At 36.2% G+C, this 20,725-nt stretch overlaps 1 protein-coding gene across 1 annotated transcript in view; it reads right to left on the reverse strand.

The window, feature by feature from the left end:
* Nucleotides 1-5,757: 5,757 nt before the first annotated feature.
* Nucleotides 5,758-20,725, reverse strand: part of Phtf2 (putative homeodomain transcription factor 2) — a 102,705-nt gene continuing 87,737 nt past the window's right edge. Inside the window, exons 12-18 of the mRNA XM_042684722.1 lie at nt 20,326-20,598; nt 19,954-20,085; nt 17,287-17,373; nt 14,394-14,549; nt 12,796-12,891; nt 9,154-9,279; nt 5,758-8,161 (exon numbers count right to left, since the gene is read on the reverse strand). Coding sequence (XP_042540656.1) covers nt 8,141-8,161; nt 9,154-9,279; nt 12,796-12,891; nt 14,394-14,549; nt 17,287-17,373; nt 19,954-20,085; nt 20,326-20,598 — 891 coding nt within the window. The 3' untranslated portion in view covers nt 5,758-8,140. The remainder of the gene's footprint in view (nt 8,162-9,153; nt 9,280-12,795; nt 12,892-14,393; nt 14,550-17,286; nt 17,374-19,953; nt 20,086-20,325; nt 20,599-20,725) is intronic.

The following is a 20,725-nucleotide window of genomic DNA, read 5'->3' on the forward strand; positions in this document are numbered from 1 at the left end:
AGAAACCCTTTTAATTTCCATTTAGAAATTAGATGCCTTAAACTAAGTATTTACATTAGAAAATTACAACCGTGGTCTACTTTCTCAGGATAAAAGAATTTTTAATTCTAATGTTCTTTAGAAGTAGAAACGTAACAAAGAAACAAAGTCTCAGTATTAAAGCTGGATCATAATAGATCAAGTAATTTAATTGTGCCCTCCCCTTTATTCAGATAATCAGTAAATGGCTTCTTCTGGTTACCTAGGAAGTCTATGTCAAAGATACAAATCTAGGTTCTTGATATTTGGAGCAAGATATTAATTCTATTGAGACAATTTTTTTTTACTGTTTCAAAGATTTAAGGATTACCATTAGGTGACAAAACTTAGAGGCAGAGTGGGAGCCTGGATTAGTGGAAACTGCTCACCTTGAGGCAGCCAGAAGGAAAAGAGATAGGTGCACACTCAGGATGACTTACTTGGCTTCCCCTAGGCACTATCTTCTAAGCTTGCACAAGCTGGTAAGGAAGCCTTTAGCTTGTGGGCCTTTGGGGGAGACTTGCCCAAACCATAACACTTGTGCTGTTTTAATTTTAAACACTGTTTTACAATGTGGAATGGTTCACGAAGTATCCAAGGGAAGAAAGTGATACTTCTGAGTTTTTACCAAGTCATTGCGCTGGATAGACAGTCTTCACTTTTGAAGATGAAATTAAAATCCCATGGCTCTAAAAAGTCACCCAGTCCATCATTATCTTCTGTTCATTGCCTATCCACATCTTTCTCCAGCCACACTGAACTGCTTGCAAGAAATGCTGCTACAGGCAGCTCCATCACATCCCTAAAGCTGCACATACTGCAATTATTAGTGTACAAGACGAACCATCTCTCTTAGCCTCCCAAGTTAAAGGAAAGGAGGGACTATCATTCTGATCCTCGCTCAGAGCCTAGCATATATTTGAAAGCTATCTATGGGACAGATGAAAGAAAAATTACAGAAATGGAGTTTTAAAACTCCTTGGTCTGTTTTGCATATTTCCTAGGCTAATCTCTTATCTTTCCCCAAACGCACAACAGAATTCATGCTATGAGCCTCTTTCGGCTCCTTTAAACTGACCCAGCAACTCTAAGCAGTAACAAGTAGAAGAGTATAAATCACAGGTAGGATAACTGTCAGTTGGAAGTCTGCATTTACAGACAAAACCAAGTAAAAGCATTTGCAGATATTTGATATGTATCTGAAGGAGGCAAGGAGCTTCAGCATGATAAAGGTTTGGGAGAACCATTCTAGGGAACACAGAAATGAAGCTGAAGTTGATAAAAACATAAAATAAACAAACATAACCATTACCAAATAAGGGACTCAGGTTGCAGTTCTACCTTGATATGACTGATAGGAAGTTAAACTATCTAGACAATGAAGTAGGAGAGTGAGCAGACAAGATAAGGGTGAGCTGAGAACTGGCCACAGATGAACGCAATGCTGGGGTGTTGTTGGTGAGAGTAGTTGGCAATATCCCTGTTTCACCTTAAAACACATCTTTTGGTATCAAGTTTGAGAAATGAAGAAATTCCATATATAAATAATTGATCAAAACTCGTAGGGGAATTTGGCTAAGATTAAAAGGGAACTCCAAAACTCCTGAATGCCTGTCTAGATTAGTGACTACAGAAAGTCAATATTGAAGTTAGCTCTGAGACATGAATTTAGCTTTAAAGACAAAAGAAAACAGTCACTAAATTGCATGTTGAATCATTTGTTGAATACACAGAATTGAGGAACATTATCAAAAGAAAAGAATAAGCACAAACACAGCTCTAAGACTGGGAACTATTCTGAAGACAAAGGAGATCAAAATCTGTTCAAAGTAGATAGTATAGTCAAGTACTACACTCTAACAGGAGCAAGTGACAGGAAAAATCAATTAGAGAAGAAAAATGACTTCAGATTAAACAGTCATTTGTGTGAGGCTTTGGGAGGGGGAGGGTGTTGAGTTCCCATTTGGTTATTACTTCATGTAGTAACAGTGTATTTGAAGGGTAAATGAAAGCATCATGATTTAGGACTCCAGTTAACTCTGCTATACTCTGAGACAAGTGCAGGCCTCTAATGATCCACAACACAGCCTGCCTCCACCTCTGTCTCTGCCTCCCATTTCTCATTTCTTCCCTCTTCACAATTAATACTTCCTTCTCTCTTATGCTTTTATTTAATCCAAAACTTCTTCTGGATCTCTGCCATCCTAACATCTCTGCCTATTGACACTTTATTCTAAACTCAAGTTTGTGGTAAAAGTCTTCGACTAGTCTATAAGATGCCTCCAAAGACAGAGCACCTCACTGGGTTGAGTTCTCACACTAACCTACTCCGCCCATAAATCAGCTGGCTGCTTTAAAGCTGGTCACCCATCATTGGCCTGTTTAGATTGGCTAAGACACAGCCCGGCAAAGCTTGGTGACGATGCAGAACATGCTCCTTTCAGATAAGAGCAGAGAGTGTGACAAGCTCTCACAGTGCTTTGTGGTTCAGATCCATCCAGCCTAGAAACCTATGTCTTTCAGACGCTGGACTCCTTTGTCTCAAGAAAGTGAATCATGCGTAACGTAAACTTAGGAGAGGAAAAAGTAAAGGTGGCATCATGTATATAGGCAGGGACAGAATCCTAAGCACGGGGGAAAGGTGGCCTCAGAGAGCAACATTTCTTCCACACAGTGAAGCAGGGGGATGTCTGGAGAATTAATTATGCCTAATGATTCCTATCTTCTCAGTCATATTTAAGTGAAGAATGCCAATAGTTACAGGTTGAGGGAGATTAGGAGCTTCAGCATGATAAAGGTTTGGGAGAACCATTCTAGGGAACACAGAAATGAAGCTGAAGTTGATAAAAACATAAAATAAACAAACATAACCATTACAAAATAAGGGACTCAGGTTGCAGTTCTACCTTGATAGGACTGACAGGAAGTTAAACTATCTAGACAATGAAGTAGGAGAGTGAGCAGACAAGATAAGGGTGAGCTGAGAACTGGCCACAGATGAACGCAATGCTGGGCAATGTTGTTGGTGAGAGTAGCTCCATGGGATATGCATTGGAGAACTTGGCCTATGTTCATAATTGAATATAATGTACAGAAAACTTCCCTCAAATTTTATAGTGTTCCTTGAGGAAGAAAAATAATTAAATGACTTTTTTTTTTTTTTTTTTTTGGCTGGTCCTAGGTCTTGAACTCAGAGCCTGGGCTCTGTCTCTATGCTCAAGGCTAGCACTCTACCACTTGAGCCACAGCACCACTTCTGGCTTTTTCTGCTTATGTAGTACTGAAGAATCGAATGAACCCAGGGCTTCATGTATGCTAGGCAAGCACCCTATCACTAAGCCACATTCCCAGCCCTTAAATGGCTTTTTATAAAAGACTTTTCATGTATGATTATTTATATGGAAGCCTGATTCTTAATTGGCAGAGAAGCATTTGATCTTACATAACATGGTTTAGCTTGAAAATGTTAATCATCCTAGACACTACTCATTTTTCTTGCTGGGCAAAGAAAAGAGAGCCAATCTTTCTGCACAGCCATCATTTATCAGTACGTATGTTAGATGTTTTACCTATGTCCTCATTAATCCCCCTAATAGCCATGTAAGACAGGTATTACTGCTGGTAACCTATAGTGAGAAAACTAAAGCACACAGATGTCAAGTAATTTGCTCAAGATTGTAAAACAAGTGTGATACCAAAGCACATATTCTTTCAACAGGCCACACTTACAGAGTTGAATAAGGTGATTTCAAGATGAATGTAGACATTCACCTATTACCACAGTTTATATGTGACCTTACTATGAACCTGGACAAATAATTTATAAATATTATTCTTTCCAACATAGTTAACTACAATTATTTGATTACTGAAGAGTGCAAATGTTTACCAAAATGTACTATTGTGCCTGCCATGGGAATAAAGAGTTGGGGATCTATTTCTGACTAGTCATGTAACCTCAGGTAAGCTTTTTAACCCCTTCTTTGTCCTGTTTCTTAATCTGGTAATGCAAGGACATTGGATGCAGTGATGACATCCATTTACTCATATAGGAAATACATTTAAACTCTTCAGCGCATCAGTGTGACCCATTGTAGGTGTTGGGAATACAGTGATGAATACAATTAGGATCTTATGGAATTTACATCTAAAAAACACTTGGCCTGAAGATAGGAATAGGAACTTTCAAGGTAGTGAAGGTCCAATGGCGGGACAATTTCTCAAACCATTTGGGGAATACTGTTTTGAAAGTATATTCCTCAAGAAATGAGGAGCTCGAAACAGGGTTAATAATTGGCTGCACTAATATGGTAAAGCTCAGGGATTTCCAGGTTGTGGCAAAGGTGACGGTTCCTGGAGGATGGATGAATGGAAACTTAGTGTTCTTTCTCCCGTCCCTTGTCCTAGGTACCTCTTTTATCATTGGTGTCCTTAAAAATATGCTTTCCAGGATACTGGTAAACTTAGCGCCTCCCTGAATTCTAGGAGCTTCTCTAGTGACATAAATCCAAAGAAAGTGTTAGAATTCCAACTTAAAGCTTGTCATCAGAACCCAGCACAACTTGGTGCAACTGGCATCTAAAGCAAAGACAGTCTGTGTGACTGAACTCTCACTCTGTGGGATCAGATGCTATCTCCAAGTAGACAGTGTGTCAGGATCTAGATAAGTCATACACAGTCCTAGTTTGTCTGCTGGAAAACATGGTCTCATAAGTGTTTTATTAAGGGCTAGGTAAGTAAGCAAAACACTTTGGGTTCCCTTATCCTGAATTGTCTCCTAAATTCCTCAGAAAGTAAGCACTGTCAGTATTCAATGATACTGTTAAGCATTTGTGCATGTGGTGTCCTTTATGTAGAATGGCAGGAGAAAAAAAAAAAAGCAGATTGGGAATTTAGTGTTTTAAGCAATATGGCAAACAAAAGTGACACCACTTACATTGTTCTCTTTTTGAAGCAGAGGTTCATTAACAGAGTCAATTCTAGGCTTAAAGTAAGATTGAAAATGCACTTGAATATTTCCTGGTTAACTTAAGCCCTAAGGACACCTGGGCCAATCAAATATTAGAATGCCTAGACATCCTACCATCAGCCATGATCTCTCATGCTGAACTCAAGCAGCAAAATTGTTGGATTAAACTTGATGAAAAGGGTAAGTGATACCAGGTACTGGTGGCTCATGCCTATAATCCTAGCTACTTAGGAGGGTGAGAGCTGAGGATCATGGTTCAAAGCCAGTCCCAGTAGGAAAGTCCGTGAGACTCTCATTTCCAATTAACCACCAGAAAATCAGAAGTGCAACTGTGGTTCAAAGTGGTAGAGTGCTAGTCTTCAGTGAAAGACCTCAGAGACAGCACTCAGTCCCTGAATTCAAGCCCCATGACTGACAAAACCAAACCAAACCAAACAAAAACCCGTAAGTACTCCCTTTATATTTAAATAAATAAAAATTATTTTAAAATTCTTAAAAATAAAAGCATGTCTATTCCTTTGGCAATGAATTTGTACAAAAACAAACAAGCAAGCAAACATTAGCAATGTAGAAATATTTTGGTGATGCAACGTCTGTTTATGTATTGTTATTCTTTAGCGTTCTGAGAATCATAATAACATCTGAAGAATTTGGAAATTGTTAAAACTTATTTTCACTCCTCTCAAATCTAAAGGGTATAACTAAGGTTTATGATACAGTAAACACAGAATAACCACAGAAATATATAGGACTTATAAACAACACAGCAGTCAGTCATAGTATGTTTTATTTTAAACTTGCTGTTCAAACTTCCAAATACAACACATGTGGCAAAGAACAACAGTTAACACATGACATCTGCCCCATTCAGTCCTTGAACTGCCTTTTCTATATGATGTGATATGTTACAATTGCAACTTTTTACATTCATGGTAATCTGAAAGGCAGCAATGTCAATATTCTACCTTGAAACGGTGCTGTTAATACTAGGAGACTGCTTAACATGACAACTTCTTCCATTTACTATCTACTGCTGCCAACATTAATGACATAATTCAACATACTATTAAGTTGTTGAGAGGTACTTAAAAAATCAACTCCCAATTCTAAGTTAAACTGAACTTCAACCTAATGCAAGCATTGTCCTAAATCAGTATACTCAGCTACTTTTCTTAAAAATATTTCCATTCTGAAGTTGTGTGTGTGTGTGTGTGTGTGTGTGTGTGTGTGTGTGTGAGATACAATAATTTCATCTCTTATCCCTAACAGAACTCATACCATACTTTTTTTTCTCAAAATAGATTTAATATATTCTGTGCAAAATGTTAAGTTCTGTATAGGTATGTACCTTATTTTGAAAAAGTTTATAAAATATAACTCCTAAAAACAACCTCAATATTGGACAATAGAGGAAGAAGGTACATATCAGACAAAGCCTAATATTTCACATGAGAAACTAAGTATGTTCTTAAAGCTCCAGTAATACATTCCTTGAAAATACTCAGAATGCACTTTGGTCATTATTAAACATATTAGAACACAGGCAAATAAAACAAAATGCCTTCTGTTGTTTATACAAAGAAAAAACACTATACAACAAGGTTGACTCGAGGCTGGTCAAAGGAATGGTAAGAGCAAAGTGATAGGACAATGGCTCTATTCTCCACACATTCCTGATTCAAGATTATGATTTGGGAATTAGAACTGCACCAATCAAATAAAATATTTACAATTAATTTTTTAAATTACTTAAAACATGGCAAAAATGTGAGGATATTCAACATGACTCTGCACCAAAATTCTAGATTATTTTCAAATAAATTCTTTGCTTTAGAAACCAGATGCTCAGTTAAAAAAAAGTCACAGAACATTTTATGTTTCATGTAATTCCTAAAATACTCTTGATTGTACAAACATAACAACTTAAAATCAAGGCCTAATATAACATACCATCGTATTTTCCCCATTTACCTAACATGCCAACATGACAAATTCTCATTGGACACTTGGCAAATTACTGAAGGGGAGAGCAGTTTTCAGGTTAAGATAGCCCTTATATACTTGGGGTGGGGGTGGGGGGCGGGGGAGGTAGGGGGAGGGCAGGAAATGGTTGGACAGGAGGGTGCACCAGATTAAGTTTAGAGCGTAGAATTTGGATGCTGAAGCTGTCTCTTCTGAAAAGTTGGATGTAATTTTATAACTCAGATAAATATTTTATTCATTCTTAATCTTATACTTAAATTGTTTATTTAAGTGTAGTATGAATAGCATACACTATAGTGTACCATGGAGAAAATTATTTTGCTTGAGTAAACATAACGTACTTTAGTAATAGCAATAGGCACTTCACTTGTGAGATGAGAATATATCTCACTCAAAAGGATACCATATCATGCCCTAGTACACTATAACATATCCCATAGAAAGATATGCATTAAAAGTAACAATTTTTAAAAGTGCACATTTTGAGCATGCACAGTTGGAGCTGTGCAAACAGCCCAGTGTTTCAAATAAATATAATTATTACTAATTTATTTTTATCAAAATATTTTACAGTATGGTAACCATTTACAATTATTGCTCCATTAAGAGTTTTATCATCAAAGAGCACTTGTTGACCTATTACATAATACCGTATGTATTAACACTGAAGGGTGCTTAAACTGTAGCTTAGTAAGTTTAGATCCTGGCATTGTTCTACAATATTTCAAGAGAAACCCTGACTAAATCTTGACATACTGAAGAAAATGCTGCATGTGTTTTGTTGAGTCCAATGCAATATTTTAAAGTTATTTTTCTCAAGTAAGGCAAGTTCACGGCATTGATGGAGAAATAGTGCTTAGCAATGGCTTCTATTTTCATAATTTCTTATTCTGTTAATTACAAGCAATTACCAGGATCTCAAGTATTGGGGTATCAGTTTTATCACCCTTTCAACAAATAAGAACATCAATGCTTAAAAAAATATAACACTAAAATAAATGTAAAAAAATAGTGAACAAGTAAAATAAATATAAGAATTGCACACGACAGTCTGATGTAAACACTTCAATTTCCCAGTGGAGACCTCTGAAGTGAGGAGATGGTGACTGCTTTCAGGCAGCTTAGTCAGAACTCATACTCTGAAAGAGGCTACATCTCTTCTCTGAATTGTCATGATTTAATCTTCCATAGCTAGAAAAAAAAAAAAGCAGAAGTAATAACCACTAGAGCCATCTTTAATATGGTTAACTCAAATTCTACTAAATGCTACTTCTGGTCTAAATTTATTTCACAGTCCTGATATTTTAACTCTTTTATCCTGTTATTAAAAAATAACAATCTTCTCTAAACAAACAAAAAAGATGAAAATCAGATTTCTTTTATCCATATAATATTTGTTTAATATGCTGGTTCTACACAGCTTACCAGTTTACTAGTAGTTAGCTGTGCACACATTTGAGGATGTATGTAGCATTATATAGGTAAATAATACAATTCCAACAAATTGTATTCTTTATTATCATCCAAACAAAGGAGGAGGCAACAATGCTCAACAGGAAATGTACTCATTATCTTGCTCATGTAACTGTAACCCCTCTGTACAGCATTTTTACAAAAAAAAATAAAAAAAAAAGAAACAGCAAAAAAAGTTATGCTGAAATTGTATGAGGAAAAACAAACACTTCCTTCTGTCATATATAAGAATCGTATATATGCCAAGTTCCATTTCAAATTAGCAGTTCTGTAGTACTAGAAACCATAATATATATCATTCATTGAAATTAAATGTAAAATTTTAGTTTACTAGTACCTACCTTTACTAATATACTAGAATAGCTTTTAAATAATTGGATTTTTGTTGTTGTTTTTTTTTGCCAATCCTGAGGCTTGAACTCAGGGCCTGGCACTGTCCCTGAGATTTTGTGCTCAAGGCTAGCACTCTACCACTTCAGCTACAGTGCCACTTACAGCTTTTTCTGTTGATGTGGTACTAAGGAATCAAACCCAGGGCTTCATTGATGCTAGGCAAGCATCTTACACTAAGGCATGTTTTTAAATAATTGTGTGCATTCTTATCAAAATGACTCTATTACTGTCATGTGAGATTTCAGAGTGATATAGAAAAACCAGTGTCACAGAAATGCAACAGAATTCTCAGAGAGTAAAAGAATTTTAGCACTGACCTTTAAATTAAATCCAAGCAAGTCACTGATAACACCAGAAACAGCTGACAGGATGACAACCTGGGTGATGTTATAAAGCAGTGGATTCATTGTAAGCCCATACAGTCTAAAGGGACTGTCCAATTCCTAACAGAGGAGAAAGAAACCATTGGACTCTGACTCTGAATTATCATTTAAACTAAATAAAGGCAATATATAGTATGGATTTAAAGGCACTGTTAAGTCTATTAAAAAATAGACTTGAAATAACTTTAATAGTAGTTTTATGGCTTTGGGTGTTTTTTTTTTGTTTTGTTTTGTTTTTGGAGAAAGTCATTTCTTTGGCAGGAGGGGTGCTGATCTTGGCGCCTGAACTCAGTCGGGGCTTGGTGCTTTCCCTTAAGCTTTTTTGCTCAAGGATAGTCTCCACCACTTAAGCCATAGTTCTACTTCTGGCTTTCTTTTGTAGTTTCATGGAGATAAGAGTCACGTGTACTTTCTTGCCTAGGCTGGCTTTGAACCACAATCCTTAGCTACTGACCTCCTGTAAACTAGGATTATAGGTGTGAGCCACTGGTACCTGGCTAGAGAAAGTGACTTTAGGGGCTGGGAAGGTGGCTCAGTGGTAGAGTAGTTTGCCTCACATGCATGAGGCCCTGGGTTCAATTCCTCAGAACCACATAAACAGAAAAGGCCAGAAGTGGCACTGTGGCTCAAGTGGTAGAGTGCTAGCCTTGAGCTGAAGAGCTTGGGGACAGCGCCCAGGCTGTCCCCCCCCCCCAAAAAAAAGTGGCTAAAAATAACTAACTAAATTCATAACTATTAATTTCTGTCCCAAGCCAATGTTTATAAGTAAAATATTAGTGTAGTAGCTGGAGTTATTTTTTGGCATAAGAGCTGGAAGAAAAACTGAAATAGAATGGTTTCTGTGGAATTAGATACAATTAGTCTAATTTTATAATATTAACATATAGTAAACATTCCTCTTGGGTCAATTCATTTACAAATACACAAATGGACTGATTCAAAAACATTCAAAGGTCTTTTGTATATGCCAGGCTCTTAGATGCTAAAATCGAGCCTGTTTGAAGTCACAATTCAGAATGTATACAAAGAATTCAAAACAATTCATACAGTGAGATATATGCAAAAATCTGGTATCGGAGGAAGGTGTTCCTGAAACTTAAGAGGGTGAGGAAGAATAGTTAAGAATGAGAATACATCTGAGTTGCTGTAGGCTGCTCAGCACTGTTATGGCCTAAATGAAAAGAAAGAAATATATTAACTCATAAAGCTGGCTTGTTAAATAAGGGTACTCTCTGGAAGGTTATGCTCACAGACTGATAGTAAAGAATTTACACAAGAGAAGAACAACCCTGAAGTACGTGGGAAAAGGAACACTGAGTTAGCAATGTAACACGAGAGATAAGAGTGATATCTGAAGCAGAAACATCTTAAAAGTTCTGTGCACCAAAATCTCAAGGGAGAGACAAGGGTCTCACACAGGGGAATGCTGACAGAGAAAAGGGGATAAATTAGAAGATACTTTAACAGAGAAGTACAATCTATATTAAGGTCCAAGTTTTGGACAAGGAGACTATGTATGCTCAAAAAGGATAACATTTGTGCTTTGTATTTTAGTTATTTTTATACTTGTCTCTATTCTGAGGTTGTAGCTGTTCATAAAGCCTCATGTCTAGGATCCCCTCCTGTCTAGCAGTGTCTAGACCCTGAAGATTTATAATACCACTGTATCAAGCAAATATAAAACTATCAATTCAAGTTCTTTTTCTCACAGAGCATTTAGATAAATCTTCCTTAAAAAAGGAATTTGTCTACATTATTTTGCATATTATTATTAATATTACTTTTTGGTCAGTTGTGGGGCTTGAACTCTGGGCCTGACTGCTGTCCCTCAGCTCTTCAGCTGAAGCCTAGTGTTCTACCACAGCGCTACTTCTGGCTTTTTCTGCTTATGTGGTACTAAGGAATTGAACCCAGGGTCTCATGCATGTAAGGCAAGCATTCTACCACTGAGTCATCTTCCCAGCCCCTATTTTGCATATTATTTAAAAGTCATAGCTTTCTAAAAATATTTTAAAAGGAATTTGAAAAAGTGAGTATTTTACAGTTACTTAATTTATAATCCTTCCACCCATTTCATTTGAACCCTTTCAATGCCTAATCACTGTGTACTCTTTAGTTGACAGGAGACCTAACTATACTTTGGAGTTGCAATTAATTTCATACCACTCTCTGAAAATCTTAAGGAATATGTTCAACTGGTTACGGAAATTGAGATTTAAATAAAAATGTTCATTTTAAGAAAGAAAAACATTACCAATGACACAAGTGGCATAAATATATTATTAGGGCCAGGCGCCTGTAATCCAGGAAGCTGAGATCTGAGGATCATGGTTCGAAGCCAGGCCAGGCAGGAAAGTCCATGAGATTCTTATCTCCAATTGACCATCAGATAACTGAAAGCTGTAGCTCAAGAGGTAAAGCACTAACTTTGGGCAAAAGAGCTCAGGCACAGGGGCCAGGACCCAAGTTCAAGCCCTAAAACGAACCAAAACCAAACAAAAATGTGTGTGTGTGTGTGTGTGTTGTGTGTATAATACTAGGACATTAAGATACATTATTACACTGGGTATTGGTGGCTCACACTTGTAATCCTAGCTACTCAGGAGGCTAAGAACTGAGGAACATGGTTCAAAAGCCAGCAAGGGCAGGAAAGTCCATGAGACTCTTATCTCCAATAAACCACTCAGAAAACTGGAAGTGGCTCAAGTGGTAGAGCACTAGCCTTGAGCTGAAGAGCTGAGGGATAGCACCCAGGCCAGAAGTTCAAGACTCATGACGCTATATATATATATATATATATATATAATTACTTTTATCAAAATGACTCCACTCCACTACTGTCATGTGATGTGAGAACTCAACAGTGGTAAGAGTGAAACAAGTACCACAAAAACAAAAGAGTTCCAAGAGAGATGTTACCAAAAATTATTTTAAAATGAAATGATTACTGATATATCTTATTATAATGACTATGTACTATTACTGTTTAAGTTAGCTCAGGTCAAGCAAATGGTTGCGCTGAGAAATATAAACTAAAAAGATTCCTAAAGTACCATCAAATCTTCTTTATTGAAATCAATTTCCTAGTAAATTCAAGAGGCATAAATCTGAAAGGCATAAATTTTAACCTCTACAATGCTCTCAGCATTAGGAAAAACAACCTATAATACCAAAAATAATTATTCAGCTTATTTGAATGAAAAATAAATTAAAACTATAAGAAGATGCCCAAATGTAATGTATAAACATTTTGGGTAGTCATGAAAAGTAGATACAATCGGGGTGCCGGTGGCTCTCGCTTATAATTCTACTCAGGAGGCTGAGATATGAGGATCACAGTTCAAAGCCAGCCTGTGCAAGAAAGTCCATGAGCCTCTTATCTCCATTAAACTACTTGAGCCTGTGGTTCAAGTGGTAGGGGCTAGCTTTAAGCACAAGAGTCTCAGGGACAGCGCCTAAGTCCAGAGTTCAAACCCCAGATCAAAAAAAAAAAAAAAAGGAAACACAAAGTAGGATCTATGGAGCCTAAGAATTTCCAACAGTGTACTTTACATCAATTTTCAAGTTTATTCTTACCTTTAGTAGTTTAGTAGCCAGTTTTAAAACATTATTCACTAATGTAAGTTCCTCCTTTTTGTTAGGTTTCTTCTCCATTTTCAAGTAGAGGTTTATCTTTCATAAAATAGAGTCAACAAAAATATTTTATAACATGTAATACAAATTTTTAAAAACTGTCATGCTTAGGATGGAACACAGTGCCTTGTGCCTCTTAGATAAGCACTCTCATATGAGCCACACCCTAAGCCACAAATATACATGAAAGATATCCACCAAAATATTAATGGTGGTTCTCCTGATATTAAGATTATATGTAATAATTAATGTTTTTCTTTATATATTACTATATATTTCAAATTCTAAACTTATTTTATAATAAGAAAAACAATAGTAACTTAAATACAAATGTATTCAAACACCAAAGCAAAAAGAAAATGGGATTGTATTACTAAAATTAATACACTAGTTCCAATTTCCACTATTATCCACTCTGTAATAGAGACAATTTTGGAGTATCTCTCCTGTCCACAATTCACTGCTTTGAAATTGCTCTACCCCAAGCCTGCGGAAAAAGTATCCTAGGGTAGCTTCAATTGAGCCTGCCTTCCCACGCACAAGCAGGCAGATACAACTTAATCCATACATTGACTAGCAAGATTAATGCAGTATTTGCCAGATATCCTAGGTACCATGAACTGAAAAGTTAGTAACATCCCAGGCCAGTATTATAGGACAGCAAGTCTATGGAGAAGCTACTGGAAAGGAGGTACAGAGAAGAACAAACATAGAAACCATTAGCCTCAGAATGAATTGGAAGATCTGACAGACTGTCCAATTTCATGTCTTAGAGATCTTTCTTTATGTTGGTTACTTTCCATTTTCCTTTACTTCAGCTCATTTTTTTAATATTCTTTAATGTCAATCTTTAAGATTCTTTAATAACGGGCTGGAAGGTGGCTCAGTGGTAGAGCGCTTGCCTTGCATGCATGAGGCCCTGGGTTCGATTCCTCAGCACCACATAAGCAAAAGCAAAAATAAAAGCCGGAAGTGGTGCTGTGGCTCAAGTGGTAGAGCGCTAGCCTTGAGCTGAAGAGCTGAGGGACAGTGCCCAGGCCCAGAGTTCAGGCCCCATGACAGGACCCCCCCCCCCCAAAAAAAAGATTCTTTAATATCAATCTATCCCTAAGCAAAATATGCAACAAGTTAATTGGCAATACATTTGTTATGTAATTATTATGAAAGGGTGAGAGGAACATATTTAACAAATTCATGCAAAATAAAATAAACTACCAAAATGATTATAAATTATTCATAGTTACACAATTTCATATTTATTCTAATGTAGCTCTAAAAATACTGTAGAACAAACATGTCCTACTAATGGTTGAGAATCCATCATTTCCATAAGTATTTTTTCCTTTTTGTGAAATGAAAATGGGATATAAAAACAGATTAGATTTGAAATATGAGTCAAGGCAGAAAGTCTCCTGTCTAATCAAATTTTAAGCTTGCTTTATAGGCACAAATGACCTTAATCAAACAGAATGTTCCAGAGAAATTCAATTTTAACTTAGTGTGCAGAATATATAAATTAATTTGTAACACAATAGACTCACCTGTTCAGTAAGTAATATTGAGGTATTGCTATATTTTTTACTTGTTTCTGATCCAAGTGTAACAAATCGTAAGAGAAAAAGTGTCAATGAGATGCACCATATGACCAGTTCCCAGTTGTAGTGACAATCAAGAAAGATCTCATGTACATGAAGCAGCTGAAGTGGAGGAAAAAAGAAACAGTAAGCAGCAGTGTGGTGTGCAATTGTGTTTTAAAAAGAAACTGTTTATAAATGGAGAATTATATTTTGAAAAAATTCCATACTTCTTATGAAAGTATAGAGAATAAACAATAACCCTGAGTCTTGTAACCAATTTTTTTTTTTTTTTTTCCCGGTCGTGGGGCCTGAACTCTGGGCCTGGGCGCTGTCCCTCAGCTCTTCAGCTCAAGGCTAGCGCTCTACCACTTGAGCCACAGCACCACTTCCGGCTTTTTTCTTTTTGCTTATATGGTACTGAGGAATCGAACCCAGGGCCTCATGCATGCAAGGCAAGCGCTCTACCACTAAGCCACCTTCCCAGCCCCATCAATTTTGTTGCATGTTAATACTTAGCTGTAGTTACTTCACACTTTGAAAAATGATCACAGATTCAGCAGAAACCCCTTTAAAAATTTCCTGACCTCTGACCCCTAAAACTCTGCCCCACCTCAAAAATAATATATTTTGTGCATCTTTTCATAAAGGATTTTAATAATTCCGCTAGGTACTTATCCTTTTTTCCCCCCTGCTGCTGGCATCTGGTCAAGGAATCTACCTCTTGAGCTACACTCCTAGCCCTTTTGTTCTACTTCCCATGTAGCTGGGATTCCAGCATATGCCACGGTGCTCAAATAAAATTATTTTATTTACATTTTAAATGTTGTATGTCATCACATGACCCCAATGTTGTGTATTATGCCTCAATTTTTTAAATCTCACAGAACATCATTTGAGACTTATGCTGATACATTTAGTTGTAAATCTGTTCATTCTAGTTCTTATAAGAACACCAAGGGAAGGGGTAACAATGCTTGACAAGAAATATACTCATTGCTTTTCTCAAGTAAATGTAACTCCTCTGTATAGCATCTTTACAATAAAATTTTTTTAAAAAGAATTTAGAACTAAAAAGATACCTTAGTAAAAGAATCCACCATAGTTTATTGGACTACTCCATCAATTAACATTTATGTTCTTAGTCAGGAACCAGTGGCTCAAGCCAGTAATCCTAGCTATTCAGGAAGCTGAGATCTGAGGATTGTGGTTTGAAGCCAGCCTGGACAGCAAAGTCCCTGTGAGACTCTTATCTCCAGTTAACTGCTCAAAAACAAGAAGTGGCACTTTGACTCAAAGCAGTAGAGAGCTAGCCTTAAGCAAAAATTGCTCGGGATAGAGCCCAGGCCCCATGACTGGAAAAAAAAAATTTATGTTCATGCCAATTTTCCTCCCCATTACAGATAGTGCATCAATAAACTTTCTTTTGTGTTTCTGTGTGCAAACAGTTTATAGTTCAATACTGTTTTCTCTTTTGAAAAATTTTGTTATTTGTAAGTTCTTTTAAACAATTTTTCATGTGTAAGTTTCTTTGATGTTGCCATTGGTTTCTAGTTTGACATTGTAGTCAGATCTTGTGGTTTGTAGGGGGTCATTTTTTTCTTTGCTTGGATTTTTTGTTAAGGTCTCACTATTTAGCTCAACTGGCCTGGAACTTAGTATCCTCTTGTCTTGGCCTCATGAGTGCACCACCATGCCTAGTTGGAATTATTTTGTAGCATAATACATAGGAAAATTTAATAAACTGTCCCTGTGCCTGAAAAGAACTTAGTAATTCAGAAAAATTAATCATAGTCATCATCTCTCCAAAGAATGCTTATCCCTATTCTTTCATTTTTAAAATTTTTAGTATGTATTTTTATTGTAAAAATACTGTACAGAGGGGTTACAATTACATGAGTAAGGTAATGAGTACATTTCCTATTGAGCATTATTACCCTCTCTTTTGTTTTTCCCCTACCATCCCTTTTTTCCTCTACCATCCCTGCTTACCTCTATTCTTGTTCTTAGAATTCCTATTAGATTTGTGTTGGGTTTCCACCTACATCTCAATATTCTTCTCACACTTTCCATCTTTTTATTGTCTTGGATTCTGGAGTAATTCCTTCTATCTTGCAGATCACTAAATTTATCTATCTTCTGATGTCTATAATCTATTTATTCTGTATTTTTTTTAATGCCAAGAGACTTTTTTCATTTACATGAAAAATATATTTAGTTCTTTTTGAAAAAGGGCTATCACATAGATTCTAGACAAGAATTACTTTATGTTCATTCAATAAACATTTCAGCATATGCCTACTATTCATAACACAGAGATGAATAAAGATACATGTACTTAATCATTTGAAAAACAACAAAAAAAGAAACTTTTAGAAAGTCCATTTCAGCCAGGTGCTGGTGGCTCACACTTGTAATCCTAGCTACTGAGGAGGCTGAGATCTAAGGATCTTTGGCTTGAAGTTCCCATGAGACTCTTAAGTCCAATTAAGCACTCAAAAGCCAAAAGTGGAGTTGTGACTCAAAGTGGTAGAGCATTAGCCTTGAGCAAAAGAGCTGAGACAGCACTCAGGCTCTGAGTTCAAGCCCTACAACTGACAAAAAAAAATCATTTCAAAGCCAAGTGTTAGTGGCTCATACCTATAACCCTAGCTATTCAGGAGGCTAAGATCTGAGGATTGTGGTTTGAAGCCTACCCAGGCTACCCCATGAGACTCATCGCCAGTTAATCACCAAAAAGCTGAAGTAGAGCTGTGGCTCAAGTGAAATTTTTGCTTTAGTTACTTATTACTAGAAAGCTTGTTATGTCAATAGTTATGTATCTGATTATTTAATTTCTGCCTGGAATAAGTTAACTCACCTGAGCACAACAGATAAATACAACTGAGATTGTCAACAGGAAAGCTGATGAAACGATGACATCAACTGATCTCTGAGGACCTCGACGCTGGGGGAGGAGGGGGAAAACATTTTAAAATACATTTACTAACTAGCAACTAATTTCTATGCTTTCATTAAGGTGTTGATTTATCACTGCAGGTTGGTCATAGATTACAGTGCTGAAAACATACCTAACTTGACAGATAAATATTAATTATGAAGTGTTAACATTTCCTGAAAAGTGATGCCTATGCAGTATAGAATCCTTAGCAACACTTTCAAAAAAAATTTTTTGTCAAATACTATGATCTTTTATCTAACAATTGTTTCTTGAGCATTTGTTCAAACCTAAGCACTGTGTTTGGTGCTACACATATAACAGCAAATAAGACACAAATTCCTTTCCTTTTCAGGTCGTAGTAGGGGAAGAAGACACAACAAACTCATACTCATGAGAGTATGTGATAAGCTGCAATGAGTAATATGCAGGAATGTTATTCATAGGACACTTAGAGGCATCCCTCAGGGAGACTTAATCTAGGTTTAGAGATTAGAAGAGGGGGCATAGGAAAAGCTCCCTAAGTAATATTTATATGAAACTATGGGGTGGGGGTAGGATGGCATACAGCAGTGTTCCAGGCAGAAGAAAAAATACAAAGAAGAGCATAAAGTAAGAAGGATCACAGTCCTTTTTTTTTTTTAAAAAGATTTTGTTGTTTATCCTAAGAGAAATGGAGAACTTCCAAAAGTTTTAAGAATTATATGATCTAATCTATATTTTAAAGGGATCTCTGTGGTGAACTGAAGAAAGTATCACAGAGGAAATGTCAATGCTTGAAAACCAGTTAAAAGGCAGCTGCAACAGACCAAATCAGAAGATCCTAATTGTTTTCAATTAGTGTGTTAGAATTGGAAATGAAAAGGAAACAATTCAAGATACATTCTACAAGCAGAAAGGAGAGAAATCTGTGATAAAGTAGACACTGGAAATCAAGAGAAGGAAGTATCAAGGGTAATTTCTATGTCTGGGCTTCCATGTTTTCCTTACTAAAATGTAAGCTCTTAAAGGTAGAGATATTGATCCAATTAACAGTAAATGACAAATGGTTAAAATTAAATATTTATTGAATAAAATAATATATACAATACTGTAATACCTACTTAGTAGGTAATGAGGAAAAAATCTGAAGAGAATTTTGCTATGTCAAGCAACAAAGATCATATGTATATCTTTGTACAATATGGTGTCCCAGAGGAAAGAGAAATCTATGCTAACTTATAATACTTCCCAATAAAAACTAAGAGCTAAATTTAACAATTTAAATTAATAAAAAAACAATTTTTTTGGTTGGTTGTGGGACTTAAACTCTGGGTCTGGGCACTCAGCTCTTCAGCTCAAGGTTATTGCTCTACCACTTGAGCCACAGGGCCACTTCTGGGTTTCTAGTGGTTAATTGGAGAAAAGAGTCTCATGGACTTTTTTTGCCCAGGCTGGCTTTGAACATAGATCCTCAGCCTCCTGAGTAGCTAGGATTATAGACATAAGCCACTGGCACCCATCACAGAAGAATTAATTTTTAAAACAAAAAGCAAATAGTGCTTTTTTTCATTGTTACTTCAAAATAAAAACCATTGAGGATCTAGGCATGTCTGAGTATATTTTAGTCTTGTGTTAATTTTAATAACATAGTATTTTGAATAAATATTCTTGAGTTTTATGATTATTTCACATACAATAAAATTCACTGCTTTTAAATACAACAAAATACCCATAAAAAATTCTTTCTTAAAATGAATTCAGATATTTTCCTTTTCACTCTAGGATATTTCTATCTTATTCCACTAATAGAAGAAATACTGAAAAGATTAGAGTTAGGTGCTGGTGGCTCACTCTGTAATACTAGCTATTTAGGAGGCTGAGGTCTGAGGATCACAGTTTGAAGCCAGCCCAGGCAGGAAGGAAAGTCCATGAGACTCTTATCTTCAATTACCACCAGAAAACCGGAAGCGGACTGTGCATCAAAGTAGCAGAGTGCTAGCCTTGAGCAAAAGAGCTCTCAAGGGCAGCACCCAGGCCCCAAATTCAAGCCTCCAACTGAAAAAAAAAAAAAGGATTAGAGAAGAAAGAGCATAAGATCAATGTAGATCAGGCACTGGTGGCTCATGCCTATAATCCTAGCTACTCAGGAAGCTGAGATCTGAGGCTTGATGTTCAAAGCCAGCCTGGGCAGGAAAGTCCATGAAACTCTTATCTCCAATCACCACCAGAAAACCAGAAGTGGAACTGTAGCTCAGTACTAGTCTTGAGCGAAAAGCTCAAGGACAGCACCTAGACCCTGAGTTCAAGCCCAATGACTGACAAAAAAAAAAAAAAAAATTAATTAAAAAAATTGCAAGTTAGTATTTTAAAATAGTAATAGGTCAGTTCAGTAAGGACATCCATTGGTTATACTCTTCAAGATTCTTTTTTTAAGTAGTGGGCTCCCTCTACTGGCTTCTGATAACCATTCTAGGCAGAAACAAAATCCCTAATTTAGCTTTTGAATGAGAAACTGGTGATTATACATTCATAGACATGTAGATATTGACAAAGAAACTGGGACTAACAGAGGGGCACATTAAACGTATTTTATCACTATCATTCTACCTTAAGATAGGAACGAAGAGACAGCCACATTTTTATATTCTGTACTTTCTTCAAACGGAAATGAGGAACCTCAGATTTTCGAGCCCTCCTTGCAGATGTTAAATGTCCAAAAAGTTTTGCAAAAAGCAAACGCTAAAAAAGATTAAGACAATGATTAATTCTCCAGTAGCTTACCATGGCAAAATAAAAACCACCAAAATATAAACTGTAATAATTTTATTTAGCTAAGTACTATAAAAGCAAAATAATTAAAATAATAAAATTTTAAATCAATAATCAACATTATCAAGTTAAAAGATGAAGTGAAATACTAAAATACTCTAAATAGCATTAGAACAAAATGCTCTACTCAGAAGTCTGTATTATACTCACTTGTTTATAAGTTCTTTCTGCTACACAGAGCAAAAAAAAGAAAATCCATACAAGAGACACACGAACCACAAAACTTATTATAACCATAGAAAGAACCATGAAATCTTCATTAGAACCAAATGCAATCACATAAAGTTCTGAAGCTGAATGTGCTGTGAGTTGTTCCAAGTCTGTAGCTTGAGACAGTCGGAAAACAAATGGAGTTAAACCCAGGATTAGAGAGATGGCATTTCCAAAAATCTGGTATCCTATTCCTGGTATATGGCTGTTCACCTTGATAGAGCCAGGGGGAGAGAGAAAAAGAAGAAAATATGTACCTAAAGTTTATTTAAAATGAATTCCTATTGAGATTATTTGTAACAGCAGGAAATCATTGTTAAATACATTAGTTCTAGTATAT

Source organism: Dipodomys spectabilis, unplaced genomic scaffold, assembly GCF_019054845.1.
Source record: "Dipodomys spectabilis isolate Male_0828 unplaced genomic scaffold, ASM1905484v1 ptg000089l, whole genome shotgun sequence".
Taxonomy (NCBI): domain Eukaryota; kingdom Metazoa; phylum Chordata; class Mammalia; order Rodentia; family Heteromyidae; genus Dipodomys; species Dipodomys spectabilis.